General features: G+C 44.8%; 2 protein-coding genes across 3 annotated transcripts; one reads left to right on the forward strand and one right to left on the reverse strand.

Moving 5' to 3' along the window:
- The first annotated feature begins 14045 nt into the window (after positions 1-14045).
- LOC123149925 (probable CoA ligase CCL12) lies at positions 14046-18864 on the forward strand. 2 transcript variants are annotated; one of them, XM_044569725.1, is made up of 14 exons: positions 14048-14404; positions 14779-14908; positions 15025-15284; positions 15395-15596; positions 15674-15714; positions 16079-16201; positions 16351-16424; positions 16537-16757; positions 17086-17180; positions 17262-17478; positions 17555-17680; positions 18021-18119; positions 18208-18417; positions 18509-18864. In XM_044569725.1, the coding sequence occupies exons 1-14, from the start codon at positions 14127-14129 to the stop codon at positions 18620-18622; spliced, it is 2190 nt and encodes a 729-aa protein (XP_044425660.1). In that variant the 5' UTR covers positions 14048-14126; the 3' UTR covers positions 18623-18864. The 2 variants fall into 2 exon arrangements, with proteins under 2 accessions (XP_044425659.1, XP_044425660.1); XM_044569724.1 differs by having other exon boundaries at positions 14046-14404; positions 17086-17478.
- Positions 18865-20892: 2028 nt separating this feature from the next.
- On the reverse strand, positions 20893-22352 carry LOC123149926 (probable carboxylesterase 5). The gene has a single exon (XM_044569726.1). The coding sequence runs from the start codon at positions 22284-22286 to the stop codon at positions 20988-20990; it is 1299 nt and encodes a 432-aa protein (XP_044425661.1). The 5' UTR covers positions 22287-22352; the 3' UTR covers positions 20893-20987.
- Positions 22353-22569: the final 217 nt, after the last annotated feature.

Consider the following 22569-nt stretch of genomic DNA (forward strand, 5'->3'; position numbering starts at 1 on the left):
TGATATGTGGTCTACTTGTTGGGAAAATTTACAAATATGAATTTCGACTTTATTTGCAAAATTTCTTTGGAATTTGTAAAATGGGCATAACTTTTGCATACGAACTCGGATTAAAAAGTTTTTTATATGAAAAATCATCTACTCGAAAAGTTACATCCGAATTTAACAAGGGGACAATTATCGTGGTCGAGATTAAAACCAACCGGGACAAAAGCCCCTTTTTCTACTAGTGCGTGCATGAGAGCACGAGGCGTACGGGGAGGCGCCGAGGGTTGGGTGTGGCTAGCGCCGACGCTAAACCTAGCGCATCATCGTGGTCGAGATGGGGTCTCGTGGTTTTGATAGGCTTAGCCCATGTGCGACTGTGCGGACGATGTTGACGAAAGGAGGATGAAACGATGGGCGAAGCGAAGAGGCCCGGTCAGTCGGCAGCAAAAGACTTTACTAGACTTGGAGTCATTTTGTGGGCGATTTGCAGCTCTAGGAGAAAATTGATTCATGAAGGGGTGCACCAAACACCATACGCAACAAACGCATTCGTGGTCTCTTTCATCAACGATCTCCAGGTGCTAGCGAAGCCACATGGGCAGCCTAGGGCGGCGCAGCCCCGCCCGGGTAAGTGGGTGCCACCCCAAGAAGGCACATGCAAGATTAATGTCGATGTTGCGCTCATGAGGACCAGGCCGGTTGGTGCAGTCACAGCGGTGTGCAGAAATAGGCATGGGGTTTTTTTGGGCGCGTCCATGATTACCTTTCATGGTCTTGCTGATCCTACGACGCTAGACGGCAGTACGGGAATCACTCGCATTGACAAATGATCTTTATGAGCGCAGGATTTCAATGGCCTCAGACTGCAAAGTGGTCATATTGATGATATCGGGCAGATGAGTGCAGCGGCATACGGAGCTATCATTAGGGAGATTGTAGATCGATCTAAGCATTTTGTTACCTGCTTTTTTAGTCATGAGTTTAGGGGCTCGAATGTCGAGGCTCATAATTTAGCGAAGCATGCTCTCTCACTTGGAGTTGGCCACCATGTGTGGTTAGGCAACCCAGGAGATCTATCTTTCGTCCCTGTAAACATTGTGACGAGTTAAATAAAAGCTTCGCGAGATTGCCTAAAAAAAGTCGGCAGCAAAAGAAACATTACTCTTTTTTTAAGTAGTAGAGATTTATTTGGCATTTATTTGGATAAGGATGACCTTTATCCAAAGAAAAACGAAACATGTCATTTAATGCCATTAATTGGATAAGGATAGCCTTGATGCCAACATATCTATATAAGGCGACTGAATGGTACCCCTCATGACCACAAAAACATTCTGGTTGATAGATTCTTACATAACTATATATTTTCTATCGTTCTGTGTTCTTAGGCAATGGCGAACAATGGCATCTTCCAAGTGATCATTGTTTTTCTCATGGCGCAAGTCTGCTTGCTCATGATGATGGCAGCACCGGTAGCACATGCAGCTGCTAGACCGGTGGGGTACAATCCAGTGTGCTGCCCTAGGAACATCTATTGTTGCGGGTTCGGTAGCGGATTGGCCAATTCACCCGCACCATCCATTGTATCTTGATGCGTGGTTTATTCTCCCCCAAGTAGTAAGCTTGACATATAAATGATATATGTGATTCATGTACCTAATCCTGAATATTTGTGATGCTACTTTCAAAAAGTTATTGTACTGGTTACTTACATAATAAAATGGGAGGAGATTATTATATATCTTATTCGGAGTATACCGCAAAGAGACTTAATGTTATGTTTGCTTTAGTCCTTTTGAAAACTAGATTATTTTGCCGCATTGATTTACGACAAAAAGAGAGTGGCTAGGCATACAGGTTGACCTCATGAGTCTGCAGTCCGTGCCTTTGGGAATCTCCGTTTTATCATTCTGTTGGTCATACGTTGTGTCAAGATCGTCCGTGTTATGGTGACATTCTTTATTTCTTCGCAGAGATCATACTTTTTAAAAGCATTTATTGGGTAATGGAGTATGCCACCAATTATTAGAAACCAACTACTATTGGCAGGCTTGTTTGTGCATTCAGGGATGCACACTATTTCTTTTTCCATGAATTTCAAGGTCATATATTAAAATGGTCTCGTCCCCCGTAGTGGTGGTTCCGGGCCAGGATCGAAGCAGACGCCGAGGACTTGATTGCTTTTTGTTTTGTCTTCTAGGGTCCTATTCGCAAAGTTTCTCATTTGGGCTGTAATTTCTACTTTCTGTTAGGTCCTTTTGTAAAATGTTGCATCATGTTTTGTCTACTGGGGTCCTATTTGTAAAGTTTCTCATCTGGGCTGTCATTTCTACTTTCTGTTGGGTCCTTTTGTAAAATGTTGCATGCTTATCTAATTTAGGTCTAGGTTCTTCCTGAGTTCAAAATATATATATATTAAAATGGTCCAACCCTTACAGAACCATCCTTCCAAAAGCAGAAAATAAAACACATATCCTTGTGTATATCAACAACGTCTTTCTCTCGCACTCGCACCCCGTGAGCAAAGCTCGATATTGCATTTGTATATCCAACACACCCTCAGAGCTAGGGTAAAGCATTCTTTGCGTGTGCTCAATTCCTAAAAAAAATCAAAATCATATATAAATACAACTCTTTGCTCTTTGACGGAGCACAAAAGGATTGTTTGTTGTGGATCCTATATGTGTAATCTATCTATCTATACTTTAAAGAGTTCTCAGAAACTCCAATGGTTAATCGGAAATTACAGACCATTCATCTGGTGGGACGGAGTTTGGCATAGGGTCTGGGCGACTGGAAAAGGGAAGGGAAATGGACGGAAACTAAAGTGAAGGCAGAGGATCAGTAGATAAAGAGAAGTGAAGGCCCTGCCCCGAGCTACTCACTAAGCGCAAGCGGATTCAACAGTAGATGAATTTTTTTATTTACCATCCATCTCGAATACTTACAACAAGAGGTTATGCTGTTCTAACCGCCTCCGGTGTGCATATTACAATCGACTTTGTTCTATTTGATCACAACCGCTTGCGGAGGCCGCTTCTAATGCCCATTTTCTACTAATAGATGTTTGTTAAGTGCGTCAACTTGTGATGATTGCATTATTCATGGTCGCCTTTGATGAAGTCGGAGTCACTGGATCTAGGGCGATAGGTGATAATGATGACGCCTTTGTCCAGCCATGGCGGTTGCTCTTTCCGGTTCTGTGTGGAGTCTACGTTGGTAGCTAGATCGGCTGCTGCCATGTGTATTGTCATGTTCCATGACGATAGTCTGCTCGGCGTGTTGTTATGATTTTTGCTTGATTCTTAAAAATTAACTAGATAATTATTTTTTGTTAATAATGAAAATGACAAATCTTTTCTCTCATTTACATTTTTTTGCAAATAAACTAAGAGCATCTACAGCCAAACCTCATATTTCTCCTCTGAAAGTCTGAAACATTCGTTTGTTAGTGTCCGCTGAAAAAGAGTGACCCAACCGAACCCCCCACTTCATCCCTAAACATCTGGACTGACCAGCTCAAGCCGAGACCAAATCTGAGGTCACTACGAGAGTTCCCACTCATTCCCGGACACGCCTGGGCAGTGCTCCACGTCAGCTCTAGCGATCGAAGACCCCACCTGCAGCAACTACGACCAGAAGACCGAGACGGCAGGACGCGGCTGCGGAGCTCGCGCTTGGCGGTGCTGCTATGCCTTGGCCGGCCGGAGCTCGCGGGTGTTGCGGCTGCAGTGCCCGTCCTCCGCCGCGCCGGGGCCGAAGCTCGTCTGCGCCTGGTTCTTGTGCCCGCCGTGCCACGCTCGTGTCGCAGCTCGGCATGGCTGTTGTGCCCGCGCCTCCCCGCGCCCCGCGCTCTAGCCGTCGTGCTCGCCGCCGTGCCGTGCTAGCGCTGGCCACCACGCTCGGGCTGGCCGTTGTGCTCGCGCAGCCGTGCCGTGCTAGTGCTGGACATCGCACTCGAGTTGGCCGCCATGCTCGCGCAGCCGTGCTTGCGTGCTGGCCATTGTGCTTGCGCAGCCGTGCAGTGCTAGCGCTGGCCATCGCGCTCGAGCTGGCCTCCATGCTCACGCAACCATGCATGCATGCTGGCCGTTGTGCTCGGGCGGGCGGCCGTGTCATACTAGCGCTGGCCATCGCGCTCGAGCTAGCCGCCATGCGTGCTCGAGTTCTTAGGCAATGGCGAAAAATAACATCTTCCAAGTTATCATTGTGTTTTTCATGATGCAAGTTTGCCTACTCGTGATGATGGTAGCACAGGCAGCACATGCAGCTGCTAGACCGTTGGGATACAATCCGGTGTGTTGCCCTGGGAACATCTTTTGCTCCGGGTTCGGTGGAGGATTCGCCAATGCACCCGCACCATCCGTTGTGTCTTGATGTGTGGTTTTATTCTCCCCCAAATAGTAAGCCTGGTATATAAATGATATATGTGGTAAAGAGCATCATTACAATCTTCATACTCTTCAAACAAAGATTCAATTTTATAAGCAGCCTTAAAAGCAACAAATTCTTCTATTTGTTCCACATCATAGTAATCATATACACAATTGGCATAAGAAGCTAAGGTTTCACTCTCATTAAATTCACATCAAAAGGGGAGGTGTGGAGCCTCCATCTTAGAGCAACAAGTAAAATCATATCTTAATCATAAATTTCAAGCATACTGACACCGATGACCGGCCCTCCCGCTGGAATGGGTAGCGAAGACACCCGCCGGCCACTGCCAGCAAGAAGGGTCGTGGCTGCCAAGTGCTCGACTAAATGCCGACAAGGTAAAGAAAACCGTCTTTCACATTTCGGCCAACGAGTTTTAGACGGTGATTGCTGGTGACCGATGGTGATGGAGTTTGTTCGTTTTGTTGTCGTAGTGTGGAGATGAACATGGCCGTATTTTTAGCGTCTTTAGAGTCCTCAGCAGTGATGGGGCTAGATGATCTCAATTATGACTTAGTTTGGGATCGTTCGGAGGCGGCCGAAGAGATGGAAGAATAGGAGATGACCGATGAAGATGAAGTTGAGGAGGTGGCTGAAGCAAGCATGTGGTCGTCAAGGTCACGCACCGCCAACTACAATCAAGTTGAAGATGTTGCTCTATGTTATGCTTGAATGAACATCTTCATGGATGCAACGATTGAAACGAATCAAACCAAGACTATGTTTTGGGGAAGTTACAGACTACCACAACAAGTCCGTGGAAGTGCAATCAAGCCGTACACAAGGTTCTCTTGGGTATCCTTGGAGCACCATTCATGACCAATGCAACCGATGGTCCGATTGCATCAATCAAGTGAATCATGCACCACCAAGTGGTGTGCAAGTGGCGGAGTATGGCCCCTACATCAAAGAACTATTCAAGCATAGGAACACAAGTTCGGCCACAAGCCCTTCATGTTGCTCATTGCTACAAAGAGCTATGCAAGAACGAGAAGTGGATCCAAAGATTTCCGGAGACCACTCCAAAGAGACAAGGTTGAGCATATCCGTTGAGGAGGACAACGAGGTTGATGAAGAGGCCAACAATATATAGACTGGAAGGGAAAAAATTGCAAAAAAGAGAAATGCATACGGTGGCACATAAAAAGAAGAACTTGTGGCTATGATTGAGGCCAAGAAGTTGTTGGCAACCGAACGCAAAGAAGATAAGATGGTGAGGTAGAATGAGCTCGACATATTGGAGGATGAGAAATGGAAGGCCAAGTTAGTGGCGGAGGAGAGAAAGTTGAAGGTGGAGGGGCGTAGACTTGCACTTGAGGAGGAGAGGATTCGTGATGCCAAGAAAGCCGGAGATCGTGCTATCATGTTCATGCATCCAAATACAATGGATGAAACCGCAAGAAAGCATTGGGAGCTCACTCGTGGGGACATCTTGACCCAAACGGAAAGCTCTGTTCGGAATGGTGGTCTTGGTGGAGGCCGAGAGGATGGTGGTGGTGGTGATGGTGGTGGCGGCGGCTGAAACGATGGTGGTAGTGATGGTGTCCAAGAGGAAGGTAGCGGTGGCGGTGGTGACAATTTCTTCACCGAGGACTTCGTTTGAGTTCGTGCATGCGATTGGTTGGCTCGATCCACAACATACACATGTTATGCTTGTGGTGATTTTGGGTCAAACTTTGTGTTTGAAGTAATGCATTTTGGATGAACTATGCATGTTTGAATTTGAAATTCGTGATGATGAGATTTATGCTTTTTAACGGTTGTGTTATGAATGTTTTGATTTGAATGCTTTTATGATATATATTGTGAAGTGTTTGAAGTTCATGCGGCTAGGACACAAAACCTATACAAATTATTTTTTACTCCACTAAATTTAGGAGATCAGCTAGGTGCGGCCACTTATAGAAGAGTAAAAGTTTACTCCGCCAGATCCTTCTCTATTTTTTAGGAATTGGTTAGAGTTAGTCTTAGGAGCAACACGCAAGAGATCAAATGAAGCGACTAGTACACACAGGCTCGGTATAAAAATAATGGGATATCTAACTAACCTCTAGCGGCACAACTTAATCAGAAACCAAACCAACGGCAGCTTCGTTAGGACCAGCCCAATTAAGTGTAGATGTTGACCTGTACCAAGAACATCGGTGGGGTGGTACTCGGACCTGGACCACGGCAACTGCACGCTGTACCTAGATCTTGATTAATTTTTTTCTTGAACTGGGCTCAGCCCCTTCCCATTACATTCGTAACGAAAATAGAACGGTCTGAATCTCGCTGGTAGTTACCAGGTCTGTGGACTAAAATATTTTAAGGGTAAGACTAGCCACAATGAAGTAACATACATTAGTAACATACACATATCTCTAGACTATATTACTATAGTGGATAGTAACATAGGTGTGGTGTCATGCAAAGCTCCATTTATTAGGTTATAGACTTATATTGCTTTGGGACATGTGATGTTACAGTAACTACCTAAGTTACTAGAACTACCTCTCTCTTCATTAACTCATTGCCACATTGACAAATTTGTTGAGTTGGACTTGAAGTTACTGCTGAAATTACTCCCATTGTGGCTAGTCTAACTGTGAGAGGGTCGTCATCGCCAAATTTAAGATCGAACGTCACCACTACTACTTCTAGAACGTCAGGACCACTACATCACAATCAACAATGAATGCAGAGGTAGAACCAACGAACGACAGCTTAGAACCAACCTACTTATGTTAACACCAATACATCTCCAACCCAATCAAATGCAGTGGTTAGGCCAGTCATTGCGGGGAGTAATAACTTACACTAGTGACATGTATATGACATTAGTCTATATTACTATCTTCCTAGTGCAAAATGTCCTAGAGGTATTTAAGTGAATACAATATTTATGGTTTGTTACCAAACAACAGAAACCTTAGGCTGGTCATAGTGGGGAGTAACTTAGACTAGTGTCATGCATATGACAGTAGTCTAAGTTACTACTCCCTCCATCCGGTAAAGAGTGTGCGTGTGGCTTCAAAATTTGTCCATAAAAGAGTGTACTTCTATCTTTTCAATGCACTTTAAAGTAGGAAAAAATACTTCTCTCTCATCACACGGTAATCAAGACCAATAACCATCTACACATGGTCTTCTTAATTTCTACATGCACTTAGCTCACTGGGTGTTGGTTAATTAAAGAGGAGAGAGATGGTGGCTTGCCCTTTTCCAATGCATTTTTTACTTGACTTCATAATTTGTCCTAAAATCTCTAGATGTTCACTCTTCACCGGACGGAGGGAGTACCTTCATAATGCAAAGTAACATAATAGTAGTATCATAGATGGCTTCATTTATTAGCTCTTAGACTCATCTTATCTTGGAAAGCGTTATGTTACAGTAACATATTATGTTACCACCTCTTATTAATTACTTGCCACATAAGCAGAATTTTTTCGAAGTGCACTATCTTACTAGTTAAGTTACTCCCACTATGACTAGCCTTACATATACTTCCTTTGTCACAAAACAGTCAATATTGTAACATGGATTGGCCATTAATTTGCGTAAAAAACATGTCATGGTGTTTATCTTGGGGAATCATTTCTATGTCTACTTTTCGAAGCATATTAATTAAAAGAAATTGTTGTGTGTTTAATGAATTGCTACCTTTCCTCATGCGCATGCATGCAGTTCCAACATCTGTCTAGTTGTTATCCCCAAGAAGCTGAATGGATGCACAAAAATCACAAGCTTAGGTTTGAAGATAAATTGCATTTAGGTACCATGTCCATAGGTGCGGCAGAGCTATGCGTCCATACAATGGTTTGCATGGGTGATGAAATTCTCAAGGGAGCACTGGAGTGGGCACTTGCATTGGCGAATCCACGAAGAGAATGGAGGGTGGGCTCAAAGTTAATGTCATGTAAACTAAACGCTCATTTGTCAAAATTTGGATCTGTTAAGTAAGATGGTAATTATCTCCTAACAGGGTAGTCTAAATAAGCCCAAAAAATTACTATGGGAACATGTACTGTTTACTGAAATTATTTGCATTTTTTTCAAAAATATAAAAAAAATTGAACAAAAATTGGTTCTATCTACAAAAATAGCCATTATATCTCAATAGTGTTGTAGTAATAAGCTCACATTTTCCTAGATATCTATTTCTAAGACAAGTATTTCCGGACCGAGGGAGTACATAACTATATCTATTCGAGTTCGATTGCACCTTTTTGTATTTTGTAGATGTCCTCCGTGTGTCCATGGGCTGTGTCTAGAGTAGTAGCAAAATAATTAAGTTTTTTGGAGGGCATGCTTCACCCTATTGAAGCTTACCTACTAGAATCGCCATTGGGCATTGGATACCCTGATGTCGTCATGTCATGCGCCAAGATTGAGCACCTAATGAATGATCTTGTTGCTTCATCCAAAGTAAGTTGGAAAAAACACATATATGTGCAATTAACCATGGTTAATTTTAATTAGCTAATCTCTAGCATAGTATTGAAATAGTTAAATTAATGGAAACGTGCATGTAGCCCCGGACAATAGGGATGTGGCCAACTGCGTGGAGTGCTACGCCGATGAGCACAATGTAACAGAGGAGGTCGCCTTTGCACCAACCAAGCTCGAATCAAACATGGGTGTCAGCAGCTGCCTGCGGTGCAACGGGTAGTCAACTTCACACTCAGTGGGCGAGAGGGCACCATCTGAACCCATGGGCATATGCACCCACTTTTCATAAAATGCATTTTAAGCACGTTGTAAAATATCAAAAAAATCAAAAGAAAATATCACGCATACATGTGTGCAAATGTGTGTACGCGGCACAAAGTTTTATGAAAAGATGTCTTTTTGTTTTGCCTCCGTAAAAAAGACAAATTTCAGTGCTTCTAAATAGTGTTTCACGACATAATTTTTTGTTTTTTTTTGCACAGGCCACAAAAAAAATTATTTTTCCGTGAAACTTTATGCACGCACATAGAACATGGAGACGTACCCGTGCAATTTTTTTCCAGATATTTTTAGAATTTAGAAATGTGTTTTTCAAAGTGGGATCATATGTACCCGGGTTCATCCATGCACTTCTCCTCAGTGGGCCGGTGTACTACGGTGATAGGAAAGATGCCTTCACCTTCAGCTCCCATGTACTTAGATACTACTCCATCCTCATGCAGGCATGCATTAAGTATTTATTTTCTTACGTACCTTCAATTTCTATTTGTTTTCCAATCTCGTGTTTAATTAGGCAGGTCATGTGTCATGTGTGTACACCTAGGATGCGGAGGTCGGGAAAAAAAATAGACGTACACGAGCTCATGTTTCGATGTGTGTGACATGTATGTATGTGTTTGCATCTCAGATGAACCGAAATGGTTGCATGTATGGAGCCCGATTAATAAATTAGTAGTGTATTTGGTTTGGCAAATCCACGGTCCAGTTTTTATTGAAACGTCCGCTCAAATCACTAAATTTATGTGGAAGAGGATGATCGTACCATTTTCTGGCTTTGCTAATATGCGATTCAGATTTTCGGTGACTGGTTGGTACAGTATGTAAACGAGCCCTTCAGTCAATTCAATTCATCAGTTGATTCTTTGTAGATTGGACTAGTGAATTAATCTGGTATGATGATTGGGGCTATGTCTTTGGACTGTACTGCAGAATGCTAGAGTGGAGAGGGGAAATCCTATCCTAAAAAGACTAGTATTTTGCAGCATTAGAAGAGAGTAGCGCCCTGAGATGTGTTAATACTAGCAATGCCCTGAGATCCTTCCTTGACTACCATACGAGAAAGCAATTCCGGAGTAGTTATCGCAGTTAAGTATTATAACAATATCTGGTTCTAGTTGTAGTAGATCAGGATACAACTCCGAGCGTCCTGTTATCGTAGACATGGCTATTTGAATAGATATATCTTCCCTGCAGGGGTGCACCACATTACCCAACACACTCGATTAACTCTGCCTGGACACACTTTACTAGGTAATGCCCAACCTCGCATGATCGGCACGCTGTAGACCAGTCTAGACTCTCCAAAGAGGTTAACACGCCGGTCTAAATCCTAAATGCGAAGGGGTCATGGACGATCGCCCTAAGCACTCATGCACATTGCGTGGCTGGCCGGGACCCAAGGGTGCCTCTGTATACATAAGCAGGCGTAACCAGCTCACCCCAACAATCAGCCCGCATATCTGAAATGTGACATCTAAATTGCTTTCGGAGGGAACGTACGACACCGAGGGCCCATAAACCATTATCCCGTGTGGTGCTTAGTGCGCAAAGGCACATAGCCCAACTCAGTTCAAATACCCAAATGCGTTAGTGTATTTTTAGTAACTCGTGAAAACGACCAGGGTCGTCGCTCCGACTAGGTAGCTCGTGGACCACGACTAGTGATCAGGCCCACCTCTCACCTAGGTGGTCTCCACCTGTCCTGTTGTTCCGCCAGAGTAATCCCTCGCTGGTACCCTTGGGGCAGACCCGTCTTTAATCATAGGAACTGCCAGGGTTCAGGTCCATACCATCAAGGTGAAAAAACCTAAGGAATCATCCTCGGTAGCTTCACTCTTTCAATACCAAATGAATTTTGCTTAAATTGAAACTTGGCACATAAATCATGCATAATAGTGTGATATTGCACAAAAAGTTCTAGAGCATTTGGTAACTGTTACCTGGCCAGGAGATAGTTCATGCAGCAGCATGGCATGGCGAAATTCAAATGTCGTCCAAACATGACCTCTCTTGTGCAGCGCCCTCCATCACATCTGATCCGAGATACCCGACCTCCTTATGCAGTTGGTTGAGCACCATGGAGAAGAAGATGATGCCCACCAAGAGTACCCAAAACCGAGAAGAACCGAGTCATAAATCTAAAGGAGAGTTACCATTTAGGACAGTAAAAATTAAGAAGTCAAAACAGGGGATCTGTGGCAGATTAATGAACGTACCAACCTCGAGTCCATGGCAACGGCACAGGAGACAAACATCATGTTAAAGGTGATGACAATCTTGATTACGAGGGTGTGCTAGTGCGGCCCAGTCGGCATCGGCGTGAGCATCCCCAGCATGCACCGTGATCACCCGTAGCATGAACGCCGTGCACATCACCCCTGTGAACATACTCCCTCCGTTCCTTTATGTAAGGTGCATTATTTTTAACATGGTAACTAAGGCACATGTTAGGAGAAAATTACCCTTGCTAAATTTGTTGGTTAGTGGCAAATAAATCAGTTAGTCCAGGAAAGTAAGAGATACATGCAATCGACAGAGAGATGCTTTCCTTCTTTTTCTATAAGGAGAGATATAGACAATCAAGAGAGAGGTACTTTTCTTTTTATGGAGGTATAACAAGGGAATTATGAGGAATTAGAAGAAATGCATCTTATATTCTGGGCCGCTATGATACGATGCTATAAATATATATACATGAACTTCAGCTTCCTCCCCAAAAGCTTCAAGGTTAACAATAATGATCACATTATCGATCTGAATAAGGTTCAGAGAGTCCAAATCATATAAGTTGTCATCAAATAAAGAAACAGGACAAACAGAGGGATGTGTTCTGGTCACTCGTTTTCCACAAATTGTACTTGATGTAACTCCAAACCATGTATAAGACACGAGGTCTAACCAGCAGTATCCAATAATCACTAATCCAATTGCTGTGATAACTCTAGATACCCCCAATCCTTAATCACTCGAGCACAACTGAGGTAAAAAGATATGTGAGATCCTTTCATTGTTTCTTGAACAAGAAACACATTTCTTGAAAATGAAATAGTGCAGCAGATGCGCAGTACATGTAGCCATGTAGGACAGTGGCAATATGATTATGTTCGTGCTCACTTGGATCAGCAGAGCAGCAATTTTAGCCCCCATATACTCGTTGACTGTATCATCTTGCCAATACTGCCGTGCATGGGGAGGTGAGAAGGCATCCCACCGCCGCCAGTCCGTGCGCCGTGGGATCTCTCAACCGCACTAGGGTAGGGTTTGGTGACAGGGTGGAGGAATGACATGAATCAAATTCTGTTGGTCAGACCATGAATCTTTGGAGAGAGAGAGAGACAGAGAGTAGGGAATAAGAGGGGAACCTGAATCAGAGAGACGTGACGGCCATAGAAACATGGCAGTATTGGGGATGAACTGAATTTCAGATTCAACTTGTGTGTGATTTTTAGTGCATAGCCCTCCGAATCGAGTCTCGGTAACAAGACCACGCTTGAAATTAAATGTTGGGGATATCATTTATCGGGAACTTATCAGTCGTCTCAAGATAAAGGGTAAATCGGCCGGTTTATCGGTATATCGACCGATTTATCTTATCGGTCCGACCCCCGGTAAGCGAAAAATCGCCGATTTATCGGAATATCGGCTGATACTTGAACAGTGCTTGAAATGACTAAACTGGGAAACCAGCAACAGACCTTCTGGATTTAAATCCGGGATGTGAGCGTTGCATCTGACAGCGACTTGCTGACATGATCTTCAACATTATCACTCCCAGGTTGGGGTCCTAATTGAGCGGAACGCTTCCAGAGAGTCCACTCGGCATGACATTCATGTTTGCTGCTGTTCTGCTATATCTGGTATAGCATGTGGATGCGTATTTAAATGATGGAAACAAAAAAAAAATTATAGGTAAACGGCAACAGTCAAATCATGGGGTTGGGGAGGAACTGGTTAATGTGCGGCGAACTGGGTGACAATGGCTATTTGATACTAGAGGCTGCTACGAACTTACGTATGGATCGGAAATGGGGATCTAGGAGAAAACAATGGGGGACTGCTGGTGATCTTCAGATTTGCATACCTGGCTGAATACTTGGATGACTTCGGCTCCTTGTGAATTTTGCATGCATCGACAACGTGAAGGTGAACGGCGGTGTGCCAGGCAAGCGGCGTGGCAGATACAACGATCTCGCTTAGCGGGGTCCCGATCAGAGGTATAAATGTGCATGTGGATGTAGGTGCCGGTGGGCCACCCGTGTTGTTATTGAAACAGATGATCGACTATGTAAACGTGCCGTGCTAATGGTGATTAGCATCATAATACGTGCGTGAAGGACATATATATTTTGAGAAAAATATGATTTTGTATATATCAGAGAGAGAAATGAACTACTCCCTCCGTCACAGTTTACAAGTCCTACGCGTATACCTAGGTTGCCAATTTTATCACCCTAATATAAACTATATAACACAAAAATTATACTTTTTAAAAATAGAACATCTAAAATTTATATTGGTATATTTTTTGTAATATATGACTTGTATTAGGTTGGTCAAATTGACGACCTAGGGATACGCGCACACCTTGTAAACTGAGAGAGAGAGGGAGTAGATATAACTTATTTCGGGCAAAAAAAAACTGATAAATAGGGGATATATATATAAAATTTAGGAGAACTCAGTACAAAAAGATAACTAATATTGAGGCGCCGTGTTTTACATCAAAAATAAAAATCTCTGATGGTCCAGGCTGGTTCGCTCAACATGGATGGTCCATGTATTATTGCCAGTGAGGTACTGGGACGGCGATCCACCAGAAGGGCAAATGCAAAAATCCAGCACCGGACTTGTTACAAGATGACATAAATGCAGTTTGTTGATCCGGAGACAGATGGTATTGATAAGCATGGCAGTGGACGCCGTGCCCACTGCCCAGAAGGAGATTTTCGCGAGGCCGGCGGAGAGCGAGCCAGCAGCCGAGCAGGCGGGGCATGGCGGCGACCGCGAGGGGCAGCGTTGGGGAGATCCGGGCGGGAGACGTGGAGGCGGCCGGGCTCACGGCGGCCGACGCGGTGGCCTTTCTCGCCGCGCTCCGCTCGGCGACCGGCAAATGCGGCGCCGACGCGGCCGCTGCGTGGGCGGCGGTCGTGGCGGCGGGGGTGCTACGGCCGGACCACCCGCACGCGCTCCACCAGCTGGTGTACTACTCCGTCTACGCCGGCTGGGACCGCGCCCAGAGAGGCCCGCCGCCCTACTGGTTCCCCTCCCCGTAAGTCGCCGGCCGCCGTCCATTTTTCTTTCCTAGAAGCACAGCTGAACAGGGCTTGTCTCCCGGCGCTTAATTTGCTACCAACTGTTTGATCCAATCGGGTAGTGGGAGCAATCAATGGCTAATCCACGGTGAAAGTGACTGCTAGTCTAATTCCACGAGTCACTTAAGCTTATATGGTTCCATTTAACCCAGTATTTTTTGTCTAGCTAACAACATTTGAGTCTAACAGCAACAGTAAGATACTAGTGCTATTTTGGTACTAGCTAGCTTATAACTGCTCTGTGGATTCGCATCATTTAGCACTACTGTGTGATAGGATGACTGGTGTATATATAATTTACTTCATGACACAGTTATCATGATTGTTGCAGGACTGATTGTAAGCAAACAAATCTTGGGAGAGTGATGGAAGAGAATGGTCCCAAGCTGTTAGGAGCATCATATAAGGATCCAATTTCAAGCTTTGGCCTCTTCCACAAATTCTCTGTTCAGAACCAGGAGGTCAATTTTCCTTTCTAAATTTGGAATTTACTTCACAGACAGAACAAGTGGATAACTAGAACATCGGTTCAAAGTTTTATTTCTTCATAATAGCCTCCTAGGCGATCATTGTGTAGGTCTACTGGAAACTGGTGCTGAAGGAGCTCTCCGTCAAGTTCGTACGAGAACCAAAGACGATTCTAGATGCATCAGATAAATCAAAGAAGGGAGGGTCATGGTTCCCCGGCGCAGTGCTCAACATTGCCGAATGTTGTCTGCTACCTTGGCCTTCCCAGAACAGGACAGATGATAGCATCGCTATTGTCTGGAGGGATGAGGGCTTTGGCGATTATCCGGTGAATCGTATGTCGCTGAAGGAGCTTCGCACCCAAGTGATGTATGCATTTCTTAACAAATTAAGAGTAGGGGGCATGCAGCAACCTTTAAATTTCTTCTGTTCTATTGTACAATTTCATCATCATGGTTTTGTTGCTTTGGTATTTTCAGGACTGTTGCAAATGCCCTTGATACCATATTCCGAAAGGGTGACCGGATTGCAATAGACATGCCAATGACGTGCAATGCGGTTATTGTTTATTTGGCAATCATCCTTGGAGGCTTTGTTGTTGTGGGAATAGCAGACAGTTTTGCACCCCAAGAGATTGGCAATCGCATGAGGGTCGCAAAAGCAAAGGCAATTTTTACCCAGGTTCGACTGTAGCAAGCAGCAAGTCTTACGATCATCAGTACTATAGTAGTGTTTATACTAATTCCACAGGATTTCAGGATTTCATAATTAGGGGAGGGAAGAAATTTCCACTTTACAGGTATATGATGTTTCTTTGGGCTTGTTGAGCTGTGCCCTCAGCAGAACCTTGTACTTCTTGTTGTGTGTGTGTGTGGTGAACTCGTGTTTGGTACTCGTTGCTTGTGGCGGTTTGCTTTATTTGTAAAGCGGGGCGAAAGCCTTTTTCGGTAATTATTTAGTTAATATATGTATTTCAGTAACTTAATTTGCTCAGCTTTAACAAGAAAATTGTAGTTATTTAGCAGGATCACAGCTTGTGAAAATAATCATTTTGCATTGATGTAACAATTTGTGTTTCATTTATACCTTTTTGCATGAACATACTGAACTATCACAGAACAATTCTCAGCACTTAACTAAATATGTCAAATTATATTCTTCAGCCGTGTCATGGAAGGGACTTCAGCTAAAGCTATTGTAATTCCTGCAACTGGAGATAGTCTTGGAGTTACACCAAGGAATGGTGATATGTCCTGGAAAGATTTTCTTTCTCGTGCTGCCGGGAGGTATGCAGCAAATGATCCTTCCATGTCACTCAAAATAAACAACTCTGTTCAGATGCTTTCTTTTCGTGAAAATTTGAACACCCACATTGCAAAACAGAGGTGATTTTGTGATGTGACCAACATGGGAGCGACATGTCTTGGATTTGCAGGTCATCCATGTACTCTCCAGTTTATCAATCTGCAGACGCCTTAATTAATATACTGTTTTCATCAGGAACAACTGGTAAACACTGCCTTGAGTTTCTGACACAATTTCCTTTAATCTCTGGTTGCACCGTTTCCCATGTTCACAACTTCACGTGTGATTTGATCTGTTCTATTTGCTTTTGGTGCAGGAGAGCCAAAAGTTATACCGTGGACACAACTTTGTCCCATAAGATGTGCAGCTGATACCTGGGCACATTTGGATCTTCGACCAAAGGACGTAGACTTGTGGCCTACAAATCTGGGTTGGGTTATGGGACCGATACAAATATTCTCATGCTTTCTAAATGGTGCAACATTGGCCTTATATCATGGTTCTCCACTTGGACGTGGTTTCTGCAAATTTGTGCAGGTGTGGCCTATTTTGCACCATCTCTTGGTTTAAACTGCTAAAGTTGATTTGTCCTTGTTCCATTTTTTTTAGTTAAAGTAAGCCTTGGCCTTGTTCTTATTTTTTGTATCCATTACTTCGCTTGAATCTGGTATAGATAAGGCTTACTGGCTACCTAATTAACTTCATAGTTTGTCTATTCTCCCAAGTTTTTTTTTCTATGCATCATAGAGCTTTTTCTTCTGAATGAATCAGGTAGGATTTTATCAAAAGTCCCTGCATATTATATTAGAAGCTGAGTATAAATTGTTCTTTACCCATGCGCTTCGTGATAATGTCCAAATTGCAGGATGCCCGTGTGAGTGTATTAGGATCTGTGCCTAGCTTGGTGAAGTCTTGGAAGGCAGGGAATCTTACTCAAGGGCTAGACTGGACCAAAATCAGGCAAGTTGCTACTTACACTGTTAGGAAGCATTCAACTTCATCACAAGCTCCGCTAAAGAAGCTAAATTTCTATAATCGCAGGGTACTTGCTACAACAGGGGAGGCTTCTGATATTGATGATAATCTGTGGCTATCTTCGCGTACCTGTTACAAGCCCATTGTTGAGTGCTGTGGGGGCACAGAGCTGGCATCCTCATACATTCAAGGGAGACTTTTACAGCCACAAGCTTTTGGAGCTTTCAGTGGTCCATCAATGTCCACTTGGTTTGTCATACTCGATGAACAGGGAAATCCATATGTAAGAATTGTTCGTAGAATATTCTAAGTTTGGTGATTGCGTTTGCTGTGTAAGCATTTGACGTTTGCTATGACAGCCTGATGATCTACCTTGTTCTGGAGAAGTGGGTCTCTTCCCTTTATATTTTGGTGCTACCAATCGGCTTCTCAATGCTGACCATGATAAGGTTTACTTTGATGGAATGCCCATTTACAAAGGACGGGTATGGAGTCGCTTACCTCAATTTTTACTAAACTGCTTGACAAAATTATGAAGATGTTCGACATTTGCAGCAGTCAACTTTTTAAGCTTTATAAAATCAGTGTGTTCTCCAAGTTTTCCAGTGGAGCCCTACCGAGAAGATGAGTATGATTTAGGCATGCTATTGTGCTCTGATATAAGTTGCAATGATAAGTGTGTTATGAAAAATAGTACTAGCAACATTTGAGTCAATGTTCCCTTTGCTGAACTAATCAAATAAATCTGACTACATACTTTTAGAAGTTATCAGTAATAACCAAAATGGTGAAAGCTCACACGTTGTAACGGTATTTCTACTGCAGCAACTCCGACGACATGGAGATATAATCCAGAGGACAGTAGGTGGTTACTATATCGTGCAGGGCAGAGCAGATGACACTATGAATCTTGGAGGGATTAAGGTTGAAGCTCCCTCTTCATTGTTTTCAGTATGATGTCATCACTCTTGCATCTCATGAAACCAATTCAATATTGCTCTTGCCTGACCAGACAAGTTCAGTGGAGATCGAACGGGTTTGTAATGGCGCCGATGACGGTCTGCTAGAAACAGTAGCTGTTAGCATCAAACCTTCTGGCGGGGGACTAGAACAACTGGCTATATTGGCAGTGCTAAAAGATGGATCCACAGCATGCGATGCAAATCTTCTGAAGAGCAAGTTCCAGAGAGCCATTCAGAAGAACCTCAACCCCCTTTTCAAGGTAAGAGCTTCTCTTTTCTGACATTCAGTTCAGATGATCAGATGGGCACATCCATAATGAGGGAATTGAGATCGTTTGTTCGTCCTGACAGGTGAGCTACGTCAAAATCGTCCCCGAGTTCCCGAGAACTGCTTCAAACAAGCTTTTGAGAAGGGTCCTGAGGGATCAGCTGAAGCAAGAACTCGCGAATCGCAGCAAGCTATAACGGGCCTGAGGGATATCTATGTCTTTTCAACAGGAAAATGGATCTTCATGATCCAAGTTTATTGAACTCACGGCGTGTTACAACGGTTCGATTCCCTTTCATTCACATCGTTGGGGGTGTAGATTCATAACACTTGTTATTGTATTGTATGTGTTGAGCTCATCGGAAGTAATGAGGCGATGGTTTGCTAAAATCGGATCACTCTGTATGTTTGAAGGTTTATAAGCCATCGTATTTTCTTACGTTTTCTCTTTACATCTTTTATAAGACAAGATGAGCTGCATTATGTAGTGTCAGATCAAAGCTCAGATATGTTATTTTTTGATACTCTTGCAAACTAACGATTAAAAAAATCTGAACTTCTTTATACAGTTTCTAAAGTATCAACTATCCATTTAAAGTACCCATCAAATTCAAATCTAATTTGTGTTGGGAAAACCTCAAAGAATATTGTTGCTCTTAGATTTAATACAAGTAATTAATATGATCTCTGCATACCCAAAGAACTATCCTTTGTGACATGAGCTATCTGAATATGCAAGTTTCCATATACACCAGTCATGCATGATCCCACGTCTGGAAGATTAAAACACAGATATGTTTTGATCATATACTAGAAAACAAAATCCGACTCTATGCACGCACGCCCTGCGTAGGCAGCTAATGTGTCATGTGGGAAGCTCACTTGGCAGAAGATAATTGAGCCAATTTTTCATGGGTGTCAAAGTTGAAGGGGTCAAAAGCTTAAATCAGGACGCCATCTGTTTGTTCTTGCAGAGGTCGGCTATATCATCTCTTTTTTTGATATAGCTTACCACTCTCAACTGTGTGTGCCAAATAGCTGAAGGAGTCAAGCTTGAGGGGGGCTCTCCAAGTCAATGAGATCACAACCACCTCATTCTTCCACACGAATCCAGCGAGCTAGCTAGAAGTAGATTAAGCACAGGAAAACGGAGATGAAAGAAGTAACCGGGGAGCACACGGTGCCACGTTGGCGTATCCCGAAATTCAAATTCTTGTGGCGATTCTAATCTCCACTGTAGAGGGCCGTGGCCAACAAAGTTCACACGGTCACAAAGACACAGCCTTCTACGCGAGCTTTGGCCACAAAATGTTTGCTCTTGCACTGAGGGTAGACCTTGAGGCAGACGGTTTCTGTCCTTTAGAAACCTTACCTGAGTGTCCGCAGTTCTGCAATCTTCCGGAGTATGCATCTACCCAACGATCTCAAGAACGACAATTTTCGTGAAGACCTCAGGGGAATCGAATCTCGCTCAGGTGGAATCGTAGATCTATGTCTCCTCTTTTCTTTAACTCGCTTGCATGTAAGATTGGTGGAGATCTCAAAATTTTGGGGGGTCAACAATAGTGAGAGAGTGTATCAAAAATTATAACAAAGGCCGTGCGGTAAACGATGTATCGCTACCTGACCGCTTCATGGGTGTCAGAGGTGTCCCTCGCCGAAACACGATCGCGTTTTCCATCGTCTTCTCTGCTTCTTCTTCATGGGTGTCGGAGGTTCACGTTTCCTTGGCACGCACGCACGCACATGAATGAAAGAATGCGTTTCCTGCTCGATCGTACGTACGCGCGCGTCGAACCTGCGAGGCACGAAATGGATACAAAAAGAAATTAACCTATGGAAGCAAAATGTATAGAGTTCAAACTATATTGCGATTTAGATGCTACATAACAAAGTAGCACGAACGTGGTACTTTGGGAACAGAACTAGTCTTCCATGGAAGCATGGAAATTTGAAATCATTACCACCATTGATCGGGATGCATAGTTTGAGATTTGTGTACCAAATTAACTAATTTTTGTAGAAGATATGGTGTACACAACGGACAAAGCATATCGACACCTGTGAAAAATCGCCGAATCAAGATATGAACATAAGTAACACAAATCAACTCAAGTGCTTCAGATTTAAGTTGTACCAGGGCGACTAGCCGGGCTGTTCCGGGCTGGCAGGCTTCTTTGTGAAACTGAAACGGTTTACCAGCGTGATGGGGAGGATGGTAGTAGGGCATGGTCCTACTGGTGAAGCAAGACGGCGAGAGGGACGCGAGGTCATCGGAGAGAGCAGCATTGGAGGCGGAGCAGCGCACGAGGGACGGGTCGCTGCACCGCAGCACTGGCTACCTGAAGCAGTTGTAGACGTCGCGGAGTGGGGTGGTGGCGGAGGTAGGTATCGCGGAGAGATTTTCTTGAATCAGGTTTATTTGGGCAGTTGGGTTAGAAATATATGCCACGAGATTGGAAGAGCATCAACGGCACATGACCCGTCTGATAAAAGTTTCCTACCAGACAACTGTATATAAGCGTTTTCCATTTATTTTTGCGTTATCAGGCCGGCTGTCATCTAGAAGAAGTTGTTGATCACACAAGTCCAGGGAACTGCAGCAGATAATGGATCTTTGTGATGAGCGTTACCAGCAGTCATCAGCAGTCGACCTGAGATTAACCTATATCTTGTGTTGGATGGCCCAACCCTTCCAATCTTCAATGAAGTAGCAGTGTTACGTGGCATACTGGACCGTGTGCACCAGGCCTTCATGGCCATGCCATACCCAAACACGTCCTTGCACGGCGTCGTGGGCACGCCTAGCACCATAGGATTCGCAGGCGACGAGTTGGGCTGCTGGTTTATGAACTCCACGAGGCTCCCCATGAGCCTCTTGCTGGTGGCCCTCAGCGGACTGTAGAGGTGGAAACCGTGCTCCTCGCCCTCCGACTCCACCACCGTCACCTCGCGGCGCCGCTGGATCATCCAAGGCCAACGCGAGTCGAGATCACGCATGCGGGCCGCCAGTCGGTGGCCGCGGCCCCGCAGGCTATCCTTACCGGCCACCGCGATGAGCACGCGGCGGCAAGCCAGCGATGAGATCTCCGAGGCCGGAGGGTCGATCCGGGGGTCGTCGTTGCCGGCCTGGCCGGCCGTCACGAACGGCCAGAGCCGGTCCACCCCGTTCGGTGGGAACACCGCCACGGTGGCTTCGTTGTCGTCCCACGCGAGCTCCAAAGGGAGCCGCTTGGCTCCCCAGAAGTAAGGCTGCACCATGATCAGCCCCTCGATGTCCATGATGTCGTTGTTGACTTCGTGGCTGGCGCGGACTGCCGTGTGGTAAACGATGTTGCCGCCGGCGCTGTCGCCGGCCAGGAACGTGCGCGCGGGGTCGGCGTAGCTGGCCAGCCACGGGTCGGACAAGGACGCCGCCCACTGGAGCGCGGCCCAAGCGTCGTCGTAGGCCGCAGGTATGGGGAACTCCGGCGCCAGACGGTACTCCACCGACACGACGAGGGCCCCGGCGGAGGCGGCAAGGGAGGTCGCGTAGCGGTGGTACGTCCGGCCGAAAGCGCTTTCCGTGCAGAACGAGCCGCCATGGACGTAGATGACGAGAGGAAGCCGATTCCTGCCTGCGGTCTCGGCGGCACCGCACGGGAGGAACAGGCGCACAGACACGCCGGTGGCCTTGTCGACGACGACGTCCCTCGTCGCCACCCCACGGTTGCGGGCCTGATCCGACGACGCCGGCACGAATGGACTGCGCAGGAAACGCTCGATGCTGCCGTCCTGGTACTTGCGTATGAACGGGTACATGTCCACGGAGATGTTACGTCCGTGGTTCTGATTCGCTGGAGAACTCTTGCTTGCCTGCATGGCGCAGTTGAGCTGCTCTAGTTTGGAACGCTTGTTTTGAATTGTGCTGCGTCGACGTTGGCTGCATCTCATGGGATTTTATAGAGCGATTTGCTTCATTGGCACTTTACTAATGAGATTCGGACGGAATCGACGGTAGTCGATTGGTCTGATGCATTACCTCCCATCAGACTATAGGGTAGAAGAGTTTTCCTTAGAAATATGTCTCCATGAATAAATATGACTATTTTCATTTTCAGTGTTATAAATATGCTTTGAAAGAGACCAAGTGGTTGTAGTCTGC

Source organism: Triticum aestivum, chromosome 7A (genome assembly GCF_018294505.1).
Source record: "Triticum aestivum cultivar Chinese Spring chromosome 7A, IWGSC CS RefSeq v2.1, whole genome shotgun sequence".
Classification (NCBI taxonomy): Eukaryota; Viridiplantae; Streptophyta; class Magnoliopsida; order Poales; family Poaceae; genus Triticum; species Triticum aestivum.